This window comes from Pectinophora gossypiella, chromosome 15 (genome assembly GCF_024362695.1).
Source record: "Pectinophora gossypiella chromosome 15, ilPecGoss1.1, whole genome shotgun sequence".
Lineage (NCBI taxonomy): Eukaryota > Metazoa > Arthropoda > Insecta > Lepidoptera > Gelechiidae > Pectinophora > Pectinophora gossypiella.
Window position 1 is genome coordinate 2,705,557 of NC_065418.1, and position 20,168 is coordinate 2,725,724.

The 20,168-nt window shown below is 39.3% G+C and overlaps 2 protein-coding genes across 3 annotated transcripts; one reads left to right on the forward strand and one right to left on the reverse strand.

Moving 5' to 3' along the window:
- Positions 1-1,500: 1,500 nt before the first annotated feature.
- LOC126373215 (uncharacterized) lies at positions 1,501-10,452 on the forward strand. Of its 2 annotated transcripts, none has more exons than XM_050019268.1 (4): positions 1,501-1,873; positions 6,877-7,089; positions 8,759-8,888; positions 9,832-10,452. In XM_050019268.1, the coding sequence occupies exons 1-4, from the start codon at positions 1,799-1,801 to the stop codon at positions 9,975-9,977; spliced, it is 564 nt and encodes a 187-aa protein (XP_049875225.1). In that variant the 5' UTR covers positions 1,501-1,798; the 3' UTR covers positions 9,978-10,452. The 2 variants fall into 2 exon arrangements, with proteins under 2 accessions (XP_049875225.1, XP_049875226.1); XM_050019269.1 differs by lacking the exon at positions 1,501-1,873 and adding an exon at positions 5,613-5,734.
- Positions 10,453-12,205: 1,753 nt separating this feature from the next.
- On the reverse strand, positions 12,206-20,138 carry LOC126373228 (uncharacterized). Its single transcript, XM_050019286.1, has 5 exons — positions 18,680-20,138; positions 17,681-17,767; positions 16,506-16,706; positions 15,320-15,449; positions 12,206-14,392 (listed from the first exon to the last, which is right to left on the reverse strand). The coding sequence occupies exons 2-5, from the start codon at positions 17,759-17,761 to the stop codon at positions 14,322-14,324; spliced, it is 483 nt and encodes a 160-aa protein (XP_049875243.1). The 5' UTR covers positions 17,762-17,767; positions 18,680-20,138; the 3' UTR covers positions 12,206-14,321.
- Positions 20,139-20,168: the final 30 nt, after the last annotated feature.

Sequence of the window (20,168 nt, forward strand, 5' to 3'; positions counted from 1 at the left end):
AATTTTTAGGTAGGTATGAATTTTGTGACGAGACTTTCCACTTGATATTAACTCAGAATCATGGGCTGAATCATTCCCCTCTGTATTCGTTACGGTATCAATAACAATTAATATTAAATAAGTGTGACAAAAAATCTGAGATCGTAACATAACATAATATGCATGCATAACATAGATACATAATATTATACTCGTAGACAGCCTTATGTCCCACTAGGCTCAGGCGTCCCCTCGACCACCCGAAGGGGCGTATGACCATACTTCACCACGCTGCTCCAGTGTGGGTTGGTCAAGCGTTTGGGCTAGTAACCTAGGACCAATAGCTTAATACCTTCCAAAGCACGGATCATTTTTCGTTCTATTAATCAAGTGATCAGCCTGTAATGTCCTAACCAAACTAGAGATCACAAAGTGGTTTTTGTCATAATGTCCCTACCGGGATTCGAACCCGGGACCTCCGGATCGTTATCCCAACGCTCAACCACTGGACCACAGAGGTCGTTCGTTAAAAATATTTATTACCCCACTGTTGTTTATGTTTAAACAAGAGTCAAGACTAAGTGTTCTATGAATTTGATAAAAATAGGTCAAGTGTATTTGAGTTGCGCATTGAGGATTCCGTACCACAACTATCACATTTTTGTAGTATTTTGACTATTTGAGTTTACTTTGGAAAATGTACCTACTTACATTATTATTTAGGTAATTAAATACCAACTTTCAACTTTGCTTTCCATTAACTTTTTTTAGGCTTTTTAGGTACCTATTTTAGCAGTTAGTTCTTGTTTTACTTTATATTTTGCCCTTTTTAACTACACCGCCCTGGGGCCTGTTTAATAAAACTTACAATTGTAAATTACAATGACAATTTGATGTACATTGCGGAGTGTGTGATCACGAATATTTTGCAGTTTCATATTAGCTACGTAATGAACATCAAATTGTCGTTGTAATTTACAATTGTAAGTTTTATTAAACAGGCCCCTGGTCCCTGCTTAAATACGTGATGTATGTATGTATAACGCCAAGTTTTACATTGAAATTATCAACTATACTTACTTATTACGTATCAAAAGATACAAGCTTCTGAAAGTGAGAAGATAGATATGGAAAGGGACCAGTGATCTGGGGGGTGAAAATCGCCACATTGAAGCAATTCATCTAAGAAAGCAATATTGCTATGTGACACTTATTTGCATTGCGCACTTACTTTTATATGCGCAAATGTCAAATTGTAATATTGCTTTCTTAGATGAATTGCTTCGATGTTGCCATTTTAACGCCCCTGGTCTCGTTATGGAACCCTAAAAACGCACTCTAAACTCATGCGGACATCCATCCCTGAAACAAAGTCACTGACTACGTCTATTTAAATTACTAACCAATCGAAGGCAACTTCGGAATGGGATTGACCAATTAGAACGCTTAGAGGGCGTGACGTACCTACGCAAACTTTAGTGACTTCAGGTAGAGAACGTCAAGTATGTCTAAACAGCTTTTTGCATTGTGTTTTGACTTTTGACTCTGTGAACAGTGCGTTCCAAATTCAAAATAAGCTTGGCTGGATTATTGTTATAAGTAATTTTATAAAGAGGAAAATAAAAATCAACGGAAGGAAAATCATATAAGTTTATTAGCTATTGTTACTGTTTTATGTGTACGAATGAGTCCGTAATCGGATATAAGGAAAAAATAATTAATATAAAGCATTAAAATAGAAAAACCTAACTAGTGCATTTAATAAGGTAAAAGAAACAGTAACTTACAGAACGTGAAATAGTGAAGTATCGAATATAAAATGTGTTTTGCCGAAAAATGTTGTTTTTTCCTGAAATTGGAATTGGGCTGTGGTCTGATAGGCATCGGAAGTCTTGTAAGTTATTATTTATTACATTATTATTATTAAGAAAGTTATTATTATTAGCAATATTTATTACATGTTGTATGTGAAAAAATGTGACGAGAAAAAGGGCGCTTAGATGGCCAGACATGCAGAGCGATTGAATGAAAGTAGACTTACGAAAAAGATTTAGTTATTATACGGGTGTTCAGAGTTGGAATAGGAAGGCCTAGCTGTGCTATCAAATCCAGAACGAGTTATAGATACGCCAGTGCCCTGTTTATTAAAAATTACAAGCCCTGTATTAAGTACAAGAAATTTTCATTACCTATTACAAGAATGTGTTCATCAAAAACTGCACATGTATGTAAATTACACGTTACAAGTGTCAATATTTATAACATACATACATACATAAACTCAAGCTATTTCCCACCGGGGTAAGTAGAGACTTTAGAATTCCATTTGCGTCGATCTTGACACTCTTGCTTCCTCCATATTCATCAATCGCTTCATAACCGCACGCCGGTTCAGAGTAGATCGTACTAAAGTTTTTCTAAGGACATCTCCAATTTGGTCAATGTAAGTCCTTCTAGGTCTTCCTCTGCCAGCCCTACCATCAACTTTAGTTTTACATGCCGCTTTCGCAATTCTTTTATCATATCAATCAATATCAATATTATTTATTTGTCAATATTTATTACACAAGTATCTATTTAATAATCCCTCTACTTTTTTTTTTGAAAAACGTAATTTACACGTACTTGTGAGTAACTTGTAACTTTTGTCTTACACGAGACTTGTAAGTTTGATAAACACGGCACTGGGGAGTTAAAATGGCCACATCGAAGCGTCATCTAAGAAAGCAATATTGCTACTTATTTGACTTTTTTGTGCATTGCGCACTTACTTTTATATGGGCAAATGTCAAATAGCAATATTGGTTTCTTAGATGAATTGCTTCGATGTGGCCATTTTAACCCCCCAGGTCAAGATTACCTATTACTCTAGATTTTGATGAGATTGCAAGCGAAAGGGGTGTGTCAGGATCGTATTAAGTAGAACTAAATCCGTGCGCTCTGCCTACCCCAACGGGAAATATATCGTGCATAGTATGAGTTAATGCATGTTCCGGCATTATTTACTTACTATCAATACAAATACACGTCTTATAAAGTGCATTTTTCACTAACACAGTTGGCTCGACCATTATAGACGGCGACACGGCTCACCACCTATCACGTTGGTCTAACAGAAAGCTCGGTGAGGTGTGGGTACTTAGTTCATCTCGCCATGTCTGTACCTCCGACTATCAGTCGTGATTAATGTGTCATTCTTGGGAATTAAAACCCCGACAGTAAAAAGACGCAAAACATGAGTATGTAAAAATTGATTTATTCTTGTCCTGCGTGCCCGAACACCTGCACGCTAGCGCCATACTTGTTGCCAAGTTTTGGGCCGATACTATTTAGTTTGCCATCGACACGATAAGAAGAAGACCATACCTTTAGGCAGATAAGGCCAGAGTAAAAGAAAGAACAATTTGAAAAAGAAATGTCGCCAGTGTCTCTACAATTAAAGAGTTTTTACAACGGGAGTATTCCCAGGAACGGTATATGACATGGTCGCATGAGCTTATACGTATATATATTATTATGTTATGCTGTCTGTGTTTATAAGTGAGTAAGCAATTATATTACCGACCGACAACCGACAGAGGGATTGTGTCCTCTAACATGATGGACTAATGTTATGGGCGATAGGCTGGTCCCTTATCACCATAAGGTTTATCATATCCAGCTTACGACATCGTATCAACAGTGGCTGCAAGTTGTCTTTGATTTCTTGTGGCTCTGCCCACCCCATTAGGGATTACGGGCGTGAGTTTATGTATGTATGTATGTATGTATGTAAGCAATTATATTAGCAACGAAGCGGTTGCAAAGCTGTTTGTTTATTAATAACTTGTTGTTGTAAGCGAGTAGGTAGGGACGTGACTTTACTTTTCATAATAAGGTAGGTAGGTAGGAGGGTAAATAGGGACTTTCCAGGCTACGTCCCCGAAAAACAATATAGATGGCGTTGTACAGATTTAACGTGATAATTACCTAGTTTCTCATTGCTCGGGGTACGGTCACGAGCATTAATATACACTTTGGTACCATGTCACATTAACTTTTTTGACAAATTGAACTGTAAGTCTCACTGAATGTCAAATATGTTAGTGCGACAGAGTCCTAAAGTGGGTACATTATATTGCTCATGACTGTACATCATTATTCAAAAGTAGAATGTAATGGTAGAGGCATATACAGGGTGTAACGGAAGTTGGGTATCAACCCGAAGTGTGCTAACTCTGTCATTATCTAAAAATCACATGCGAGAGTATTGGCCGTCTAAGTTCATATTTGAATTAGTTATGATTTTTTTTGACGTGACTTATTGTAGATTTGCCGCAGATGGCATTAACTACTTGGCCGGACAAATGGGGAGCGCTGAAGGCTCTCACCCGATACAACGTTTAAGACAACAGGCCTGAGGGTGCCCAGTTGGGCGCGAACCTCGGCTCAGGGCGTCGTCTGAGAGGAAAAATATTTGAAAGAATTAATCGACCCTAGTGGGTCGATAGCGATAAGCGCTGAATGAGGGAAATCGTCGACCACGCCGGCGGGGTCGGTATCGGGGTCTAATTAGTTATGAGCAAGTGTAGGAATGGTAGGCTGAATGAAACGTAACGCAAAGGTGTGTGAAAGAGAGAGTGACGAGTGAGCGAGAGAGAAGAGAGGATTGCGGAATGACAGGGAAATGGCGGACGGTTGTTTTTAAAGAGGAAAACGTAGAAAATTATAAAACGTTTGATATAAACAAAGGTAAATAAATAATAATCGTTTCCTTCATGCCCTGTCCCACAATTTGAATTCCAGGTCTTCATGTAATAAATTCAAATTTGCACAACATTAGCGTAGCCATCTGTTGCTTGATATGGCTCATATGTGGATGTTGCTACCTATATTATTTTTCTTTATTTTAATCAGAACAATAGTGGGTGGAGGAAGATGTGTGTAATAAAAAGGGTCATCATTTATAAGCCCAAAAACAAAGATAAAAGATGCATAAATATGTCTGTATCCATGAAATCTTCTTCTTCTTATCGTGTGGGTTGTAAGGTGGAATACCAACCTCATCAACCCTAGCGTCAGGGTTATTATTGAGCCGCCAAAGGCCCCTGACATGGCTCATGTAGCGATTTCTCACGTAAATAGTAACAGGGACCAACGGCTTAACGTGCTTTCTGAAGCACGGAACGTGTTACTTTCAGGCAATCAGGTGATCAGCCTGTAATGTCCTAACTAAACTAGGGAACACAAGGTGATTTTTGTGGTATGTCCCCACCGGGATTCGAACCCGGGGCCTCCGGATCGTGAGTCCAACGCTCAACTACTGGACCACGGAGGCCGTCATCGTCGTCATCCATGAAAAGGAAACTATTAACAGCAACATCTGTATATTTTTTGGTATTTATATTATACCTAGCAGTGAGTTTGGTTCGGGAATTCCCCTTGATTGGATATTGCTTCACATGCTATTCTTGGGTTTTGAAATCGGTAATGTAATCCTATTTCTCATATTACTTACATCCTTATTAAGCTTGTACCTACGTAACTTTGTTTGGTTGTAGGTAATGTATAGAATATTGCTAGACTGGCGAAATATTGCCAGTAGAAAGCATTTTTTTTCCTTGATTATTCACATATTGCATTACGCCTGTATACCCGGAGGTGTATAGTTACATACACTCCTCGCCCGGGAGTGGATCCAGTTTATTACGTGTGTATGGGGAGGGGGGAGTCACTAGGTCGCAGACTACGTATCTCCGTAGGGAATTAGATACCTGTAAGTAATTGCGGAATTAAGTAATTCGTCCAAAATACCTCAGTGTCTCAAGACGAAAGTCTTTGATCAGTGCGTGTTGCCAGTGATGACCTACGGCAGTGAGACGTGGCCGCTTACTATGGGTCTCGTGAGGAGGCTCGGTGTCGCTCAGCGGGCAATGGAGAGAGCTATGCTCGGTATTTTCCTGCTTGATCAAATCAGAAATGAGGAGATCCGCAGGAGAACTAAAGTCACCGACATAGCTCGAAGAATTGCAAAGCTGAAGTGGCAGTGGGCAGGACACATAGCGAGGAGAACCGATGGCCGCTGGGGCGGAAGGGTTCTGGAGTGGCGGCCGCGTGTCGGACGACGCTCAGTGGGTAGGCCCGCTACAAGGTGGACCGACGATCTGGTGAAGGTCGCGGGAAGCCACTGGATGCGGGCAGCGCAGGACCGATCGTCGTGGAGATCCTTGGGGGAGACCTATGCCCAGCAGTGGGCGTCGTACGGCTGATGATGATGAAGTAATTGCGGTGGCCACCCATGACCCAACCAGTCGCCGGGGTTTGGCCCTCATGGACCCCCCAACACTCACACAAACACACTTAGGTCTTCAGACCAACCATCAACCTTCGACTTGTAAACCTCTTTCGTAAGCGAAACCACTAAGCGACCCTAGTCTAGTTCGTAAAGTCGTCTTTAGAGGTAAAGTAATAATGTATTTTCTTTAAATTATTAATTTAATATACACTCCCATACAAAAGGATTTATTAAGCTAGGTAGGTACCTACTTTATTTTACGTTACAAATAAACGTACTTAAATAATCATTTCCAAAACTTTTTTATAGGTATGTAGCTTCTGAATAATAATAAGTACTTACTTAATAAAAAAAAAACATATAAATAGGTAGTTGTCAATAGCTTCAGACCCAGGGCAAACCTGAAGAAAATAGGAGTGTTTATAATATTTTTTATTGTTTGTAGGTTCTCTAGACCTTCAAGTAGTGGCAAAAAGGACTAGAGCTCATTTAGCTTAGTTTATCTATGACAAAAACATATTTCAATCACCGAATAATGTGGCTACATTTACGCCATCTATTGTCGCCGAAAATAACATAGCGAGGGTCCCACAATGCAATTAACCTATTTTTCTTTCTTGCAGATATTTTCGCTAGTACTAACAATATTATCAGCTACAATTTTCGTGTTGGATCATTCAGAAATAGATCGTAAAGATCACTTGGAACACAACTTGCACACGTTATTCGAGACTTACGTCTCAAGATCCAGCATAAGAATCGTTCTTTGCATTATCATCTTTATGGGAATCCTGTTGCTGCTGTCTTCTGTTTTATTGCTGATTGGAATAAGCAAGGTAAGAGAGAAACCTTTTTCACGAGCATTTATGTGGGTATAGATTAGGTTGGTGCTTATGCACTTTGATACCATGTCACATTAACTTTTTTGACAAATTGAACTACAAGATTCACTAAACATCAAGTATGTTATTGCGATAGGGTTCTAAAGTGGGTTATATACGACTGTACCCACTTAAACACGTATTTTTGTCACTAATTTAAGAGCCACGCTCTTGTCGGTGTAGCATTCTCCATGCTACTTTTGTAGCACACGTACTTTATCCTGTTTATATTATGGTATGGTGTATTGTGGAGCAGCCTCTGCGTGGTCTAGTGGTTAGAGCATTAGGCTCACGATCTGGAGGTCTGGGTTCGATTCCCGATGGGACATTGTCGAAATTACTTTGTGAGACTGTCCTTTGTTTGGTAAGGACTCTTCAGGCTTGAATCGCCTGATTGTCCCAGAAAGTAAGATGATTCCGTGATTCGGAAATAACGTTAAGCCATTGGGCCCGGCTATTAGCCGTAGAAACACCTCCACCAACCCGCATTGGAACAGCGTGGTGGAGTATGCTCCATACCCCCTCCGGTTGATTGAGGGGAGGCCTGTGCCCAGCAGTGGGACGTATATAGGCTGTTTATGTATGTATGTATAATGGATGGAAGAAACAAAATGCAACAGGAAGCAGGGTTCGATCTTGCGATCATACAGTCTAGTTTCGGGGGGTTAAAAAGGCCACATCGAAGCAGTTCATCTAAAAAAGCAATATTGCTTTTTGACATTTGTTGGCATTGCGCACTTATTTTGGTATGCGCAAATGTCAAATCACAATATTCCTTTTTACAACCACTAACACCCGTATTTCAAGATGTTCACTCGAAACTTCCTCCACTCGACTCGGCCTCACCTGAGAATTTTGATGTTTTTAAGTTGACATTTATGTAAGTACGAGGATTTCACTCACTGGAGTCCAGAATATCATACTGCAAGCAAAATAATACCTACGAAAATAAGGACGTCATGCTTTAATGGAGTAAACTTGAGGTAAGATTGAGGGGAGGTCTAAGAATACCGATTTTGAGCAGAGTTCGAGGTCTTTCGGTGTCTTCAACTAAGGACCGGAATTAAAGAACGTTCTAGTAAACATCTTAGAATATGGGTGTAGCTACATACATAAACAGCCTATATACGTCCCACTGCTGGGCACAGGCCTCCCTTCAGTCAACCGGAGGGGGTATGGAGCATACTCCACCATGCTACTCCACTGCGGGTTGGTGGAGGTGTTTTTACAGCTAATAGCCGGGACCAACGGCTTAATGTGCCCTCCAGAAGCACGGAATCATCTTACTTTTTCGGACAATCAAAAGTCCTTACCAAACAAAGGACAGTCTCACAAAGTGATTTCGACAATATCCCCATCGAGAATCGAACCCGGACCTCCAGATCGTGAGCCTAACCACTACACCATGGAGGCTGTTAAAGTAAGTGCTAAAAAGTGCGAAAAGCTGTGGGTGCGCTAGCAAGGATGAAATTATGAAGTCATTAGATATTTTTGTAGGTGTTTGTGGTTTATAATAGAAACGACACGTCACCAGAAAGTCTTAACTGCACCAGTGTTTGCGAGAAACTAATTAGTCTTTAGTAAGTATATACGCACTTATGAACCTATTTTTATATGTTTTCAGAAAAAGCCGGGTTTCCTCCTGTTCTACTTCGGCTATGGTCTCTTCTTCACCATCCTATGCAACATTGGCGCTCTGCTTCTTCTTCTGAAATGCATGTGGTGGACGTCTGGTGCTATATTCATTGCTTCTTGTAAGTACTCATTTATTAATACCGTCTTTACCATGCGGGCACATGAGACCATGCTCAGGGGACCCCGAAAGACCACCAAAAATATCACTAAACAATACATACAAAATAAAAACACATTTTATTCTCAAAAAAGTTGATCGCTTTTTCGTAAGGAAAGGGACAGCATTTACTTACAGAACTTTTTAAACTTGTCACTATTCGAACCTTCTATCGTGTGGGTTGTGAGATAGATTACCCACCAACCCTGGTGTCAGGGTTACTATTGAGCCGCCTAAGACCCGTGACATGGGTCATGTAACGACTCATAACTTCCTTCAGTAAGTAGTAACCGGGACCAACGGCTTAACGGGTCTTCCGAAGCAGGGATCATTTTACTTTCGGAGAATCGGGTGATCAGTCTGCAATAAGCTTGGGCTCACAAAGTAATTTTTGTGATATGTCCCCACCGAGCTCAACGCTAACCACTGGACCACACAGGCCGTTGTCATATGTTTGTTTAAGGCACTAAACTAAGTATTAGAACTAATAAATCCTCAACTGGTTTTTCTATCTTGTTATACCTACTTAACATTTTTTTGAAGTAAGTATTATAGGTTAATGATTACTTAAATGATATAGAAATGCCTGGTATTAAATTTGTTTCCCTAGTTATTAAACAAGCTTGAAGAAAAGAGAGGAAGGGGAAGACCAAGAAGAGCTTACACGGAACAGATTAAAGAAAAGGTTAACGTCGTGAGCGTGGCTCTTAAATTGATGATAATCAGTTATTAAATAACTTGTAATGTATTTAAAAGATGTGTTGCTGTTGCAGTTTCTTGTCATTTCTTCTCAGCCATAACACCTTGGGAAATGACGTAGATTCAAAAATTTTACATTGACCTTCAACAAATTTATCTATGAGATTCTGATTCTAATAAAGTGTAAAAACCTTTTTTTGTTTCAGTGGTGTACATACACTTCTTAGTGGTGGTACAAACGGTGTATGACGGGATGTTGCGAGGCAAGGTATACGGGTTCGCTTCTCATCGCAAGTTGGACGACGATATCGCTATTCTGGAGGGCAGTTTGAATGATGTTAGTCAAGAATGAACGCCTACGACAAGGACGGTATGGGTAGGAAAATCTACCCATACCTGCTTCAAGCGGTTTTTACATTTGCCAATCCATCCTGCCCAATGCGTCAAGGTCACAGGCGTGTTGGTGGAGCGTAACCAGGGAATAGAAGAAAGAGGTTGGAAGGGCCAAGGGAGCATAAAACGCGCGACATACAAGTGTGAGCAAATTGTTAATACTTCAACTTTGCACTCCACTCCTCCACAAACTTTACGATGCACGGAGCTCCGCGTTAGTATATGAAACGGTCGTCTTGTGCATTATAATATGCAGGCTAAAAAAGCAATTATCGACAATCGTGCAAAGAGATCCCTCGTTATCACATAAAAACCTCGGAATGATCGGCTATTTATCAAAAAAAAAAAAAAATACTACTAAAAATACTTTTGGATGCATTCTCTTACATTAAGTAATGATAAAATTGTAGTCTATCACATAAAATGTACATTGCCGGTAAAGTGGCTATGGAATTTGAGAAGCAGTAGAGCTATCATAGTTATGTTTACAGGAGTAGTAATAAAAGAGAGTGGGATTGAAAGCGGAGGCCCGTGTTGCTCTATGTCTCATACAGAATGCGCGTTAGGACCCAACTTCTTTCTTCTATTCCGTGTGCGTAAGCGTAACCATGGTAACCACGATCTCAAGCGAATTGGTGAGGCGTAACCATGGAAACCATGATCTTGAGCTAGTCTAATAGCGTCGATTTTTCCAATCTCGATGTGACCTTGACGCATCGGTCTGGATAGTTTGGGTAGTGTAATTACCGCTTTAGTTGTAAGTACACTAAAATTCGCACGGCTCCGACAACTTATGCTGGATGGTTCTACAACATTGTTCATCGACCACTGTATGTTGACCTGCCTCAGCTATATGCGGTCAACTAACACTGGATCTCGTTCCCGAGCGAGTTTTGCATTTATCGATATCTCGGGTACAACGGACAGCGAAGAGTCGTGTCCTTCTTATTACATAGCCCTGTGACTTGAAATCGTCTTGATAAACCTATTCTGACCAGGGTAGCTGAAAATGTCACATTGAAGCAATTCATCTAAAATTAAAATTGTACTTTTACCATAGAATAAGTAATAATACTATGTATAGAACGGCAACTCTCCGCTTCCCACTAGCGTCTGAGCTAAGCTTGCATCATCCCCCTCGGACACAGTTTAGACTTGCATCGTATGGCGTCAGACGTCACACACACAGATGCGCGTGTACGATAATGTCAATGTGTAGTGTCTGTGTAAAACGAGGTTGTTTGTATGAAGTGCCCGGGGTGTGCTTTTACGTAAGTGTGCATTGCAACATTACCGTTTTAGATGAATTACTTCGATATGGTCTTTTTACGTTATGGGCAATTACGCCACTGATTTGACTGACTCATAGGAAATCGGTACCGTAGTAATCGGTAGCGTAAACTTATACCACTTGTATACCTTTCGCTTTCAAGCTCTGGTTATAATTTTCCTTTCGTATGTTATTATAATTTTTCATTGACCTTATGGTATAGGCGCATCTGTGTGTATGTGACATCTGACGTCATACGATTCAAGTCTAGACCTTGTCCGAGGGGGGGGGGGGGGGGAGGTAAAACTAGTCCATATGCTGGTGGGGAGCGGAGAGTTACCGTTCTATAGATAGATAGATACGTCTATACGTAGTATTATTCCTTATTCTATGATCAAGCTCGCTCCAAGCTCGTGTTAGTATTTAGTTTTATGCGAAGGTAGTATTGTGTTGTTATTCTATGACAAATAAGTTTGCCTTCATATCCCGGCTCTGTATTTAGCATTTAAGTAATTAGTTTTATATTAGATGATAAGTGAAAAATACCTACTCAACTTTATATAATATATTTTTATTAAGTTGATAACCATTAATATTAAAAACAGTAATTGACTTAATACTAGCCTTTGATTTATCTTTTTTCGTACATAATTAGTTATGTAAATGTTACAAATAAATGTTACAAATTGCCAAGCTACATTCTAAAATGAGTAAATATATAATTTATTTATTCAATTTCTCTTTTTTCGTACATAATTAGTTATTTAAATGTTACAAATAAATGTCACAATTGAATAATAGATACATACATTCTTAAATGAGTAAATATTTTTTTTTATTTAATCTCACTTTTTCGTACATAATTAGTTATTTAAATGTTACAAATAAATGTTGCAATTGAATAATAGATACATTCTTAAATGAGTAAATATTTAATTTATTTATTTAATCATTTATTCTGGACAGATCAAATCATAGCGACAACTACGTGCCTAGATTACACACAAAGCAGATAAACGGTTTGGCTTCCGTAATATACGATCCCGACGACCCGATTACTCTAGCTATAGAGGCGGCCAAGCTCGCGACATCAAACACTTCAGAACCCCAATACCGACCCCGCCGGCGTGATCGACGATTTCCCTCATTCAGCGCTTATCGCTATCGACCCACTAGGGTCGATTAATTCTTTCAAATATTCTTCCTCTCAGACGAGGCCCTGAGCCGAGGTTCGCGCCCAATAACTAGGCACCATCAGGCCTGTTGTCTTAAATTTTGTACCGGGTGAGAGCCCTCAGCGCTCCCTATTTGTTCGGCCAAGTAGTTAATACCATTTTCAGATATTTTATACACTTACGCGGAGGGCGTGACATTAGTCGTTTTATATCAGGGATGGAGTGGAATCGCAACCGACATAAAGTTTCGGATAATTTCGGAGAGTTCTTTCTATCCGTCCCCTGATTAAAGCATGCATTATTCCTTTTTTCTATTGTTTCGTAACTAGTCAGTCAATGTGGGATTACTTACAATTTCAAATCAAATATACTTTATTGCCCACAAATAAAACATACAAACAATTATAAAACATTTAGCAACAGTACTGATGTGTGGCTTTATTGCTCTGATCAACTCTGATGCTATTGAAATGAAATGAAATTTATTCTGTGCATGGTATTTACAAACAGCTGTTCTTTTTCATTGAGTATCACCAAATACTGCCTTTTCAGGCATACACACAGATTATTTAAAAACAATAACAAATAATAATATCAATTTTACAAATAATCTACACACTTAATACATGCTTTCAATTATACACTTAAAACCTGTTATTTGTAATCTAAATATTCTTTTACGCTGTAAAAGCATCTATCTGCAAGCCAGTTTAACTGCTACGCGAAACTTATTGATTTATTCTAGGCAACCACTACCAGCCGGATCTGCATGACAACCGCGCCGCTCGGGGCGCGAATTATATTGAGCTTCGACCAATAGCCATTTGACGTCTTTCTACGTAGATAGCATTCGTATCGTTTATTGGTCCTAGCGCTCGATGTAACTCGCGACGCGCGCGGCGCGGTTGTCATGCACACCCGGCAGGAATCAGCCTTAAAAAAACTTGGAGGCGATACAACAACGGGTAATAAAATAACTACTTACAGGTAATATTTAACAAATACACTTTACATAATAATACTTACATACTCAATATAATAAAACAGAAAAAAAAAATATGAATCATGAATAAAGCCGTATCATTCTCTTATTTTATGGTAGGCCCCGGATAATATAGCGTGATGATCTTGTCTGTTATCGGAGGGACTGGACGGTGCTCACATGGGACCATGAGTCGTAGAAAGACCTGCGGGAGTCCTTTGTCCACCAGTAGGATCAAGTTATAGATAGATAGAAGTGTAAATCATTCAACTTCCTAGCATTATCCCGTTTTTCACAGGGTCCGCTTACCTAACCTGAAGATTTGACAGGTCCGGTTTTTTACAGAAACAACTGCCTGTCTGACCTTCCAACCTGCGACGGGAAAACCAGCCCAGTACAGGTTAGGTCACATACCTCCCGAAAATGCATTTCTCGGAATTGGGTTTCCTCACGATGTTTACCTTCACCGCTGAACACGTGATAATCATTTTTGATCCAAACCTGAATTCGAAAACAATTTCGACAATCATTGGTTTAGGCCTGTGCTGGATTCGAACCTGCGACCTCAAAGTGTGAGGCAAGCGTTCTACCAACTGGGCTACCACGGCTCTTACTGGGATCAAGTGTATGCAATAAGCAATACCTAATTTAAATTTTATAATTTCTGAAAAATATTATATCTACAACCAACGGATAATCTGAAATTATTTGAAGTAAGTATCCGAGACTGATCACGAGTTTAATTACATTTTAAATAAGGGATTTGAACCAAAAACTTTATAATACCCACAAAATGTCAATAATTTTATATCATAAACTTTAGAGGTGTTGCGTTTTTTGATGAGAAATGTTTTATGGAAAAAAAAATTAAGTTGTTTACACTTCTTCCCTTTCGTTCAACAGCTTGTAGAAGCTGTGGCTCAACAGAATAGCGTAGATGTTGAGACCTGAAAATAATTTCGAAAAAAAATTAAATTCTAATTAATTGTGTTTAAAATTAAATTCTAATTATTCTTCTTCTTCTATCATGTGGGTTGTGAGGTGGAGTACCAACCTCATCAACTCTGGTGTCAGGGTTACTATTTTGAGTCGCCAAAGGCCCCTGAGATGGCTCATGTAACGATTACTTACATCAGTATGTAGTAACCGGGACCAACGGCTTAACGTGTCTTCCGAAGCACGGATCATCTTATTTTCGGACAATCTGGTGATCAGCCAGTAATGTCCTAACCAAACTAGGAACCACAAAGTATTTTTTGTGATATGTCCCCACCGGGAATTGAACCCGGGACCTCCGGATCGTGAGCCCAACGCTCAACCACTGGACCACGGAGGTCGTTATTGTGTGAGGCGTTCTTTGACTTGTATAATAAATAATCTAGACACTCGGTAGCGTATCAAGCCAAGTTCAAGTAACAGAACTGGTGAGCAGCACCGTGTGTAATACTACACGAACCATTTGGAGCCACTTTTGACACCCTCATAATTTATTTATTTCTTTCTATATTACAATGAACAGCTTCCGTGGTCTAGTGGTTAGAGCTTTAGGCTCACGATCTGGAGGTCCGGGTACTATTCCCGATGGTGACATTGTCGAAATCACTTTGTGAGACTGTCCTTTGTTTGGTAAGGACTTTTCAGGCTTGAATCACCTGATTGTCCGAAAAAGTAAGATGATTCCATGCTTCGGAAGGCACGTTAAGCCGTTGGTCCCGGCTATTAGCCGTAAAAACACCCCCACCAACCCACATTGGAGCAGCTTGGTGGAGTATGCTCCATACCCCCTCCGGTTGATTGAGGGGAGGCCTGTGCTCAGCAGTGGGACGTGTATAGGCTGTTTATGTTTTATATTATAATGACATCTGATAACTCACCGATATAAAATACCTCAGTAAAGATGGTTCCCATCCCGTAGGATATCACGTTCAGGAAGAATGTGGTGACCGATAGAAGGAAGAATACTATCCACATGATGAAGTACGCTCTGATGATGCCAGCTCTCTCCTGCAAATATATAAAAGTTGGTGTACTTAATTTTCAAACCTAATTAAAAAAAACCAGGTACAGTCAGTCATGAGCAATATAATGTACCCACTTTAGGACTCTGTCGCACTAACATATTTGACATTTAGTGAGACTTATAGTTCAATTTGTCAAAAAAGTTAATGTGACATGGTACCAAAGTGTATACATATTAATGCTCGTGACCGTACTTGACCGGCAAGTCTGACTCACGCACAAATTGCCATCTGGTCATCTGGCTCCTTTAATCAAGAACCTTCTCCATTATACAGTGGTCGAGCATTGGGCTCACGATCCGGAGGTCCCGGGGGGCCATATCAATTATACTTTGTGGTTCCTAGTTTGGTTAGAACATTACTGGCTGATCACCAGATTGTCCGAAAGTAAGGTGATCCGTGCTTCGGAAAGCGCGTTAAACTGTTAGTCCCGGTTACTACTTACTGATGTAAGTATGTAGTCGTTACATGAGCCATGTCAGGGACCTTTGGCAGCTCAATAGTAACCCTGACACTAGGGTTGATAAAGTTGGTACTCTACCTCACAACCCACACGATAGAAGAAGAAGACCTTCTCGCTAATACCACTTACCAAACAAAAAAACTGCATCTAAATCGAACCATCTGGTCTGGAGCTACGATACATAGATAAAGGGATGAAACTTATAACCCTCTGCGTTGCAGCGTTGCGTCGTCGTCAAAAAAACAAAGATTTGCAATTAAAGACATACCTGACACAATATTAATAGCAACACAAAACACGCATGCACGTAACATAGCTGGCAATGAGTGACTGTATAATACTACACACCTCTGTCTACCCCTTTGGGGATACAGGCGTGATTCTATGTAAATAAGTTTGTAAACTATATTTTTTGCCGTTGGAAAACTGTTGTCTCCATACATTATATTAGAGATATTTTGTAATTTGAATTATACAAGTGAACTTATTATTTATACAGGTGATCGAACTACTTATTATACAAGTGAACTTATTATTTATACATATATACAGGTGGACTTATTATACAAGTGAACTTACCTTAACGACGCCATAGACGAAGAAGACGTCGAAGCAGAACTTGGCCATGAACATGAAGACCAGGATGACGGACATGGCGTACATCCCCGTCAGCTCGGCCTGCTGCTCCACATCCAACTCATTCATCACCCCCGAGTCCTCGGCGCTGGACACCGTCACAGCCACCACTATCATCACCACGAACATGATGAACGACAGTAACTGGAAATTGATAAAGTCACGTTTTCTATTGGGAACTTTTATTCACTACATAGTATAAAACAAAGTCACTTTTTCTGTCCCTATATCCCTATGTACGCTTAAATCTTTAAAACTACGCAACGCATTTTGATGCGGTTTTTTTAATTAGATAGACCGATTCAAGAGGAAGGTTTATAATTATGTAAGTATAATAACATCCATTAAATAGAGGAGAAATACTGTTATTTTTTGAGGTTTTTAATGTGATGTCTAAATAATTTAATTTTTTCCTATCTATTTTGAAGTTATAAAATAACTAACTTACTTATTTTACAACACATGTTAGCACCAATCGACAAAACGACATAGTTATCGTCCCAATCGATAAAATGACCGTGACAAAATTTTATCACGTTGCGTATATTAGCCTTACAGGACTTTTATCATTAGGTCACACTAAATTTTACTACCCCTTTTTACTAACACTTTTTTTGGAGGGGTAATTTCTATCGCATACTACAGGCCTATAACTTTACCTATTACTTATTACATAATGACCCCGATTCCTGCAGACACCTCCTAATTTTATTTTAAGTTTTACCCGTCATTCTCTTATCTGCCGAATAGAAAAGGGACAGATGATTAAAACTGTCAATTTTAACCCGGGCGAACGAAATAGGCATCTCGCGTTATATGCAAACCGTTTGACGTGTGCTATCAACTTATTTATGTCGGGTTATGGGCCAATATAAAATTCTGGAAGGGTTTATTTTTATATTTCTGCCTAAAATTTACGTGTGCTCCATAAACTTTATGCCTGTCGATTACCCGTCCCTTTCCTTTTCGGTGGATAAGATAATGACAGGTATAACTCAAACTTAGATGGTGTGGACTGGAATCAACACCAATATATACTTACTTACTATAATTTATTTCCATTCCTACAAGAGTAAAGTATATTCCAACAAATTATGACTCTAAAATCAAACACTTACTGCATTAATGCACCCAAGAACAATGTTGCCAGTTTTGAGATCCAGTACAAAACAGCAAGTTTGAAGCTGTGGTAGACCCATTTTGTTCTGAAAACATAAGTAAGGTAGTAAGTAGGTAGTCGTTATAGATTCTGCAAGACTGAGAATTAAGACTAGTGACACCGTAACGAAAACTTTCTGATTCAGAGTTGATATCAAGACGAATTTTCCATCGCAAAAGTATAGAAATGAAAATGTAAAATATCTTGAAACCAACTTCAGTGGGAGAATAAAAACACAGATTATCACCACTTTGTATAATTCAATCAACAAACATTTTTTCACAACTTGGCAAATGCCAAATTGCTAAATGCTATCTCTTCTTTCACTTTCGATTCACTTCTAGTCCCTTGAAATATTAAGTGTGTTGTGATGGATATTATTATAATCCATACTAATAGTGTCAATAGGAAAGTGTATGTGTGTGTCTGTCTGTTTCTAAACCCCCACTTCCCTAAAATAGAGAGTGGAAGTGTATCGAGCATTCAGCAATTTTAAAAGGTTGAAAGCTATAAATTGGTACGCGGACTTCTAACAAAAAAAAATCGTGCATGTATGTATTTTTTAATTCTGCAACCAACCCCATCAAGAAGGGGATGAAATTTTATATGGGACTTTTCGCAGTAATCAAGGTAGGAAGCTAAAAACTTTACATTTTATCCCCAAATGGAAAGACATATTATTATAATATCGTCTACAGTAGCGTATTAAAATAATGTTCTATTCCAAGTTCTCATCTGTGTTCTAAACAACGAATGAGGGGAACCGTGTTACCCCGAGTTTAACGCGAGCGAAACCGTGGGCAACAGCTGGTACATTACCGGGAATCCGCCATGGAGCAGCTTGGTGGAGTATGCTCCATAGCCCCTCCGGTTGGATTCGGGAGGCCTGTGCCCAGCAGTGGGTAGTATATAGACTATTTATGTGTTATGTATCAGGATATTATGGCTAGTTACTTACAGATTTAATTCACTGGCTGGTAATAACTTCCACAAATAGATTTCGACTCCGTCTGAGGGATGAATGACGTAGATCACGCCCGCTCAGACTTAGACAAAGATTATGAAAATAACAAACCTTCTGAGTAGGTAGAATAGGTCTACAGGGGGAAAAATAAAAATAATACGCGCAGTGCCTTTTCTGTCCCTTGTTTAAAGGAATTGTCCCCGATTCCTGCTCACACCCCCTAATTTTATTTTAAGTTAGACCTGTCATTTTCTTATCCGCTGAAAAGGAAAGGGACGGATGATTGATAATGTTATTATTATGTTATGTCAAGAAAAGTAGAAAAAACAAACAATGCGCGCGGCTTCTGTATCGGCACTGGCAGCGGCCAGCCGATCCAAACAACTTTTCATAACTACCGATATTACCCGAAACTTTTATTTCGGATTCGGTTACGGTTACGGATGATTTTTTATATCGGATATCCGATAGTTTCGGTTACGGTTACGGAGCTCCATAACATCCCTGCTTCTGACTATCCCAGTAGGGATAATATAATTATGCTTAGTCGTGAGTATAGTACCTTCTATCACAAACTCTCCAAGTTGTCATCTGTGCATAAAATATCTATTCTTTGTCGCTCGGCGCCAGAGAGTCTGCCGGTTCAATCAATACGAACCCTTGAGAGCAAATCCGCAAGTTTGTTCCTCAGATTTGAGAAAGATGGCGTTAGAGATGCGTTGGTAACTGCTTCAGCGTTCCACACTCGTCCGGCCAAGTAGTGTCTGTCATCGACGAATCGACATGATTCCTTGTAAGTATTACTGTGGCGCATTCCGACTCGCTTTTCGACTCGGTTTGCCTCAGTTGATATTGACTAGGTAGGCTAGCTCTTGTCGGTGTAGCGTTCTCCTAACTCTCCATGCTACTTTTTTAGGGAAAAATAGGGCAGTGGTTTCCCTCTTGCCTTCCGCCCCGCAGTACTCTGTCTGACGCGAGTGGGATGGTAGGTAGCTAGGTACCGGATTAAAAAGGTTACTTACATGTATAAAAGTTAAATATCAATTTATTGTACTTTCATATACTATTATAGTGTAATTACTTACTATTTTTACATTTGTTTTATGTTTGTTCGGTAGTTTTGTTAGGTAGGTAGGGTACTTAGTAGGTAAGTGCATCACGAATGGCGGTGTAAGTAATAAACCCCGATTTGTTTGGTCTAAGTTAGGTAAAGTACAAAAGCATAAAATCAATCTGTTGAAACTTGATATTCTATTAAGTATTTATAGCGAATGAAAATTTTACTGGTACACATTAATTAGCATTTCCCTGAGGTATTATTATGTACACATTACCCTAATTTATTATTATAAAATAAGTACTTAAATTATATAAAATTCCGAGCAGAATGACAAGACGATTTTTTTAATAACAATAATTTATTTTTCATTTAAATTATTTACTAAGTAGGTAAGTAAGTAAGTAGATATGTAAAATATAATGG

Bases quoted from the DNA above. Each gene is read 5' to 3' on its own strand.
- LOC126373228 (XM_050019286.1), bottom strand. From the start codon at position 17,761: ATGGGTCTACCACAGCTTCAAACTTGCTGTTTTGTACTGGATCTCAAA. The intron at 16,707-17,680 runs GTAAGTGTTTGA...ATCAATTTCCAG, and splicing joins TTCTTGGGTGCATTAATGCA to TTACTGTCGTTCATCATGTT. The intron at 15,450-16,505 runs GTAAGTTCACTT...ATATATTTGCAG, and splicing joins TCGTCTATGGCGTCGTTAAG to GAGAGAGCTGGCATCATCAG.
- LOC126373215 (XM_050019268.1), top strand. From the start codon at position 1,799: ATGTGTTTTGCCGAAAAATGTTGTTTTTTCCTGAAATTGGAATTGGGC. The intron at 1,874-6,876 runs GTAAGTTATTAT...TCTTTCTTGCAG, and splicing joins TGATAGGCATCGGAAGTCTT to ATATTTTCGCTAGTACTAAC. The intron at 8,889-9,831 runs GTAAGTACTCAT...TTTTTGTTTCAG, and splicing joins TGCTATATTCATTGCTTCTT to TGGTGTACATACACTTCTTA.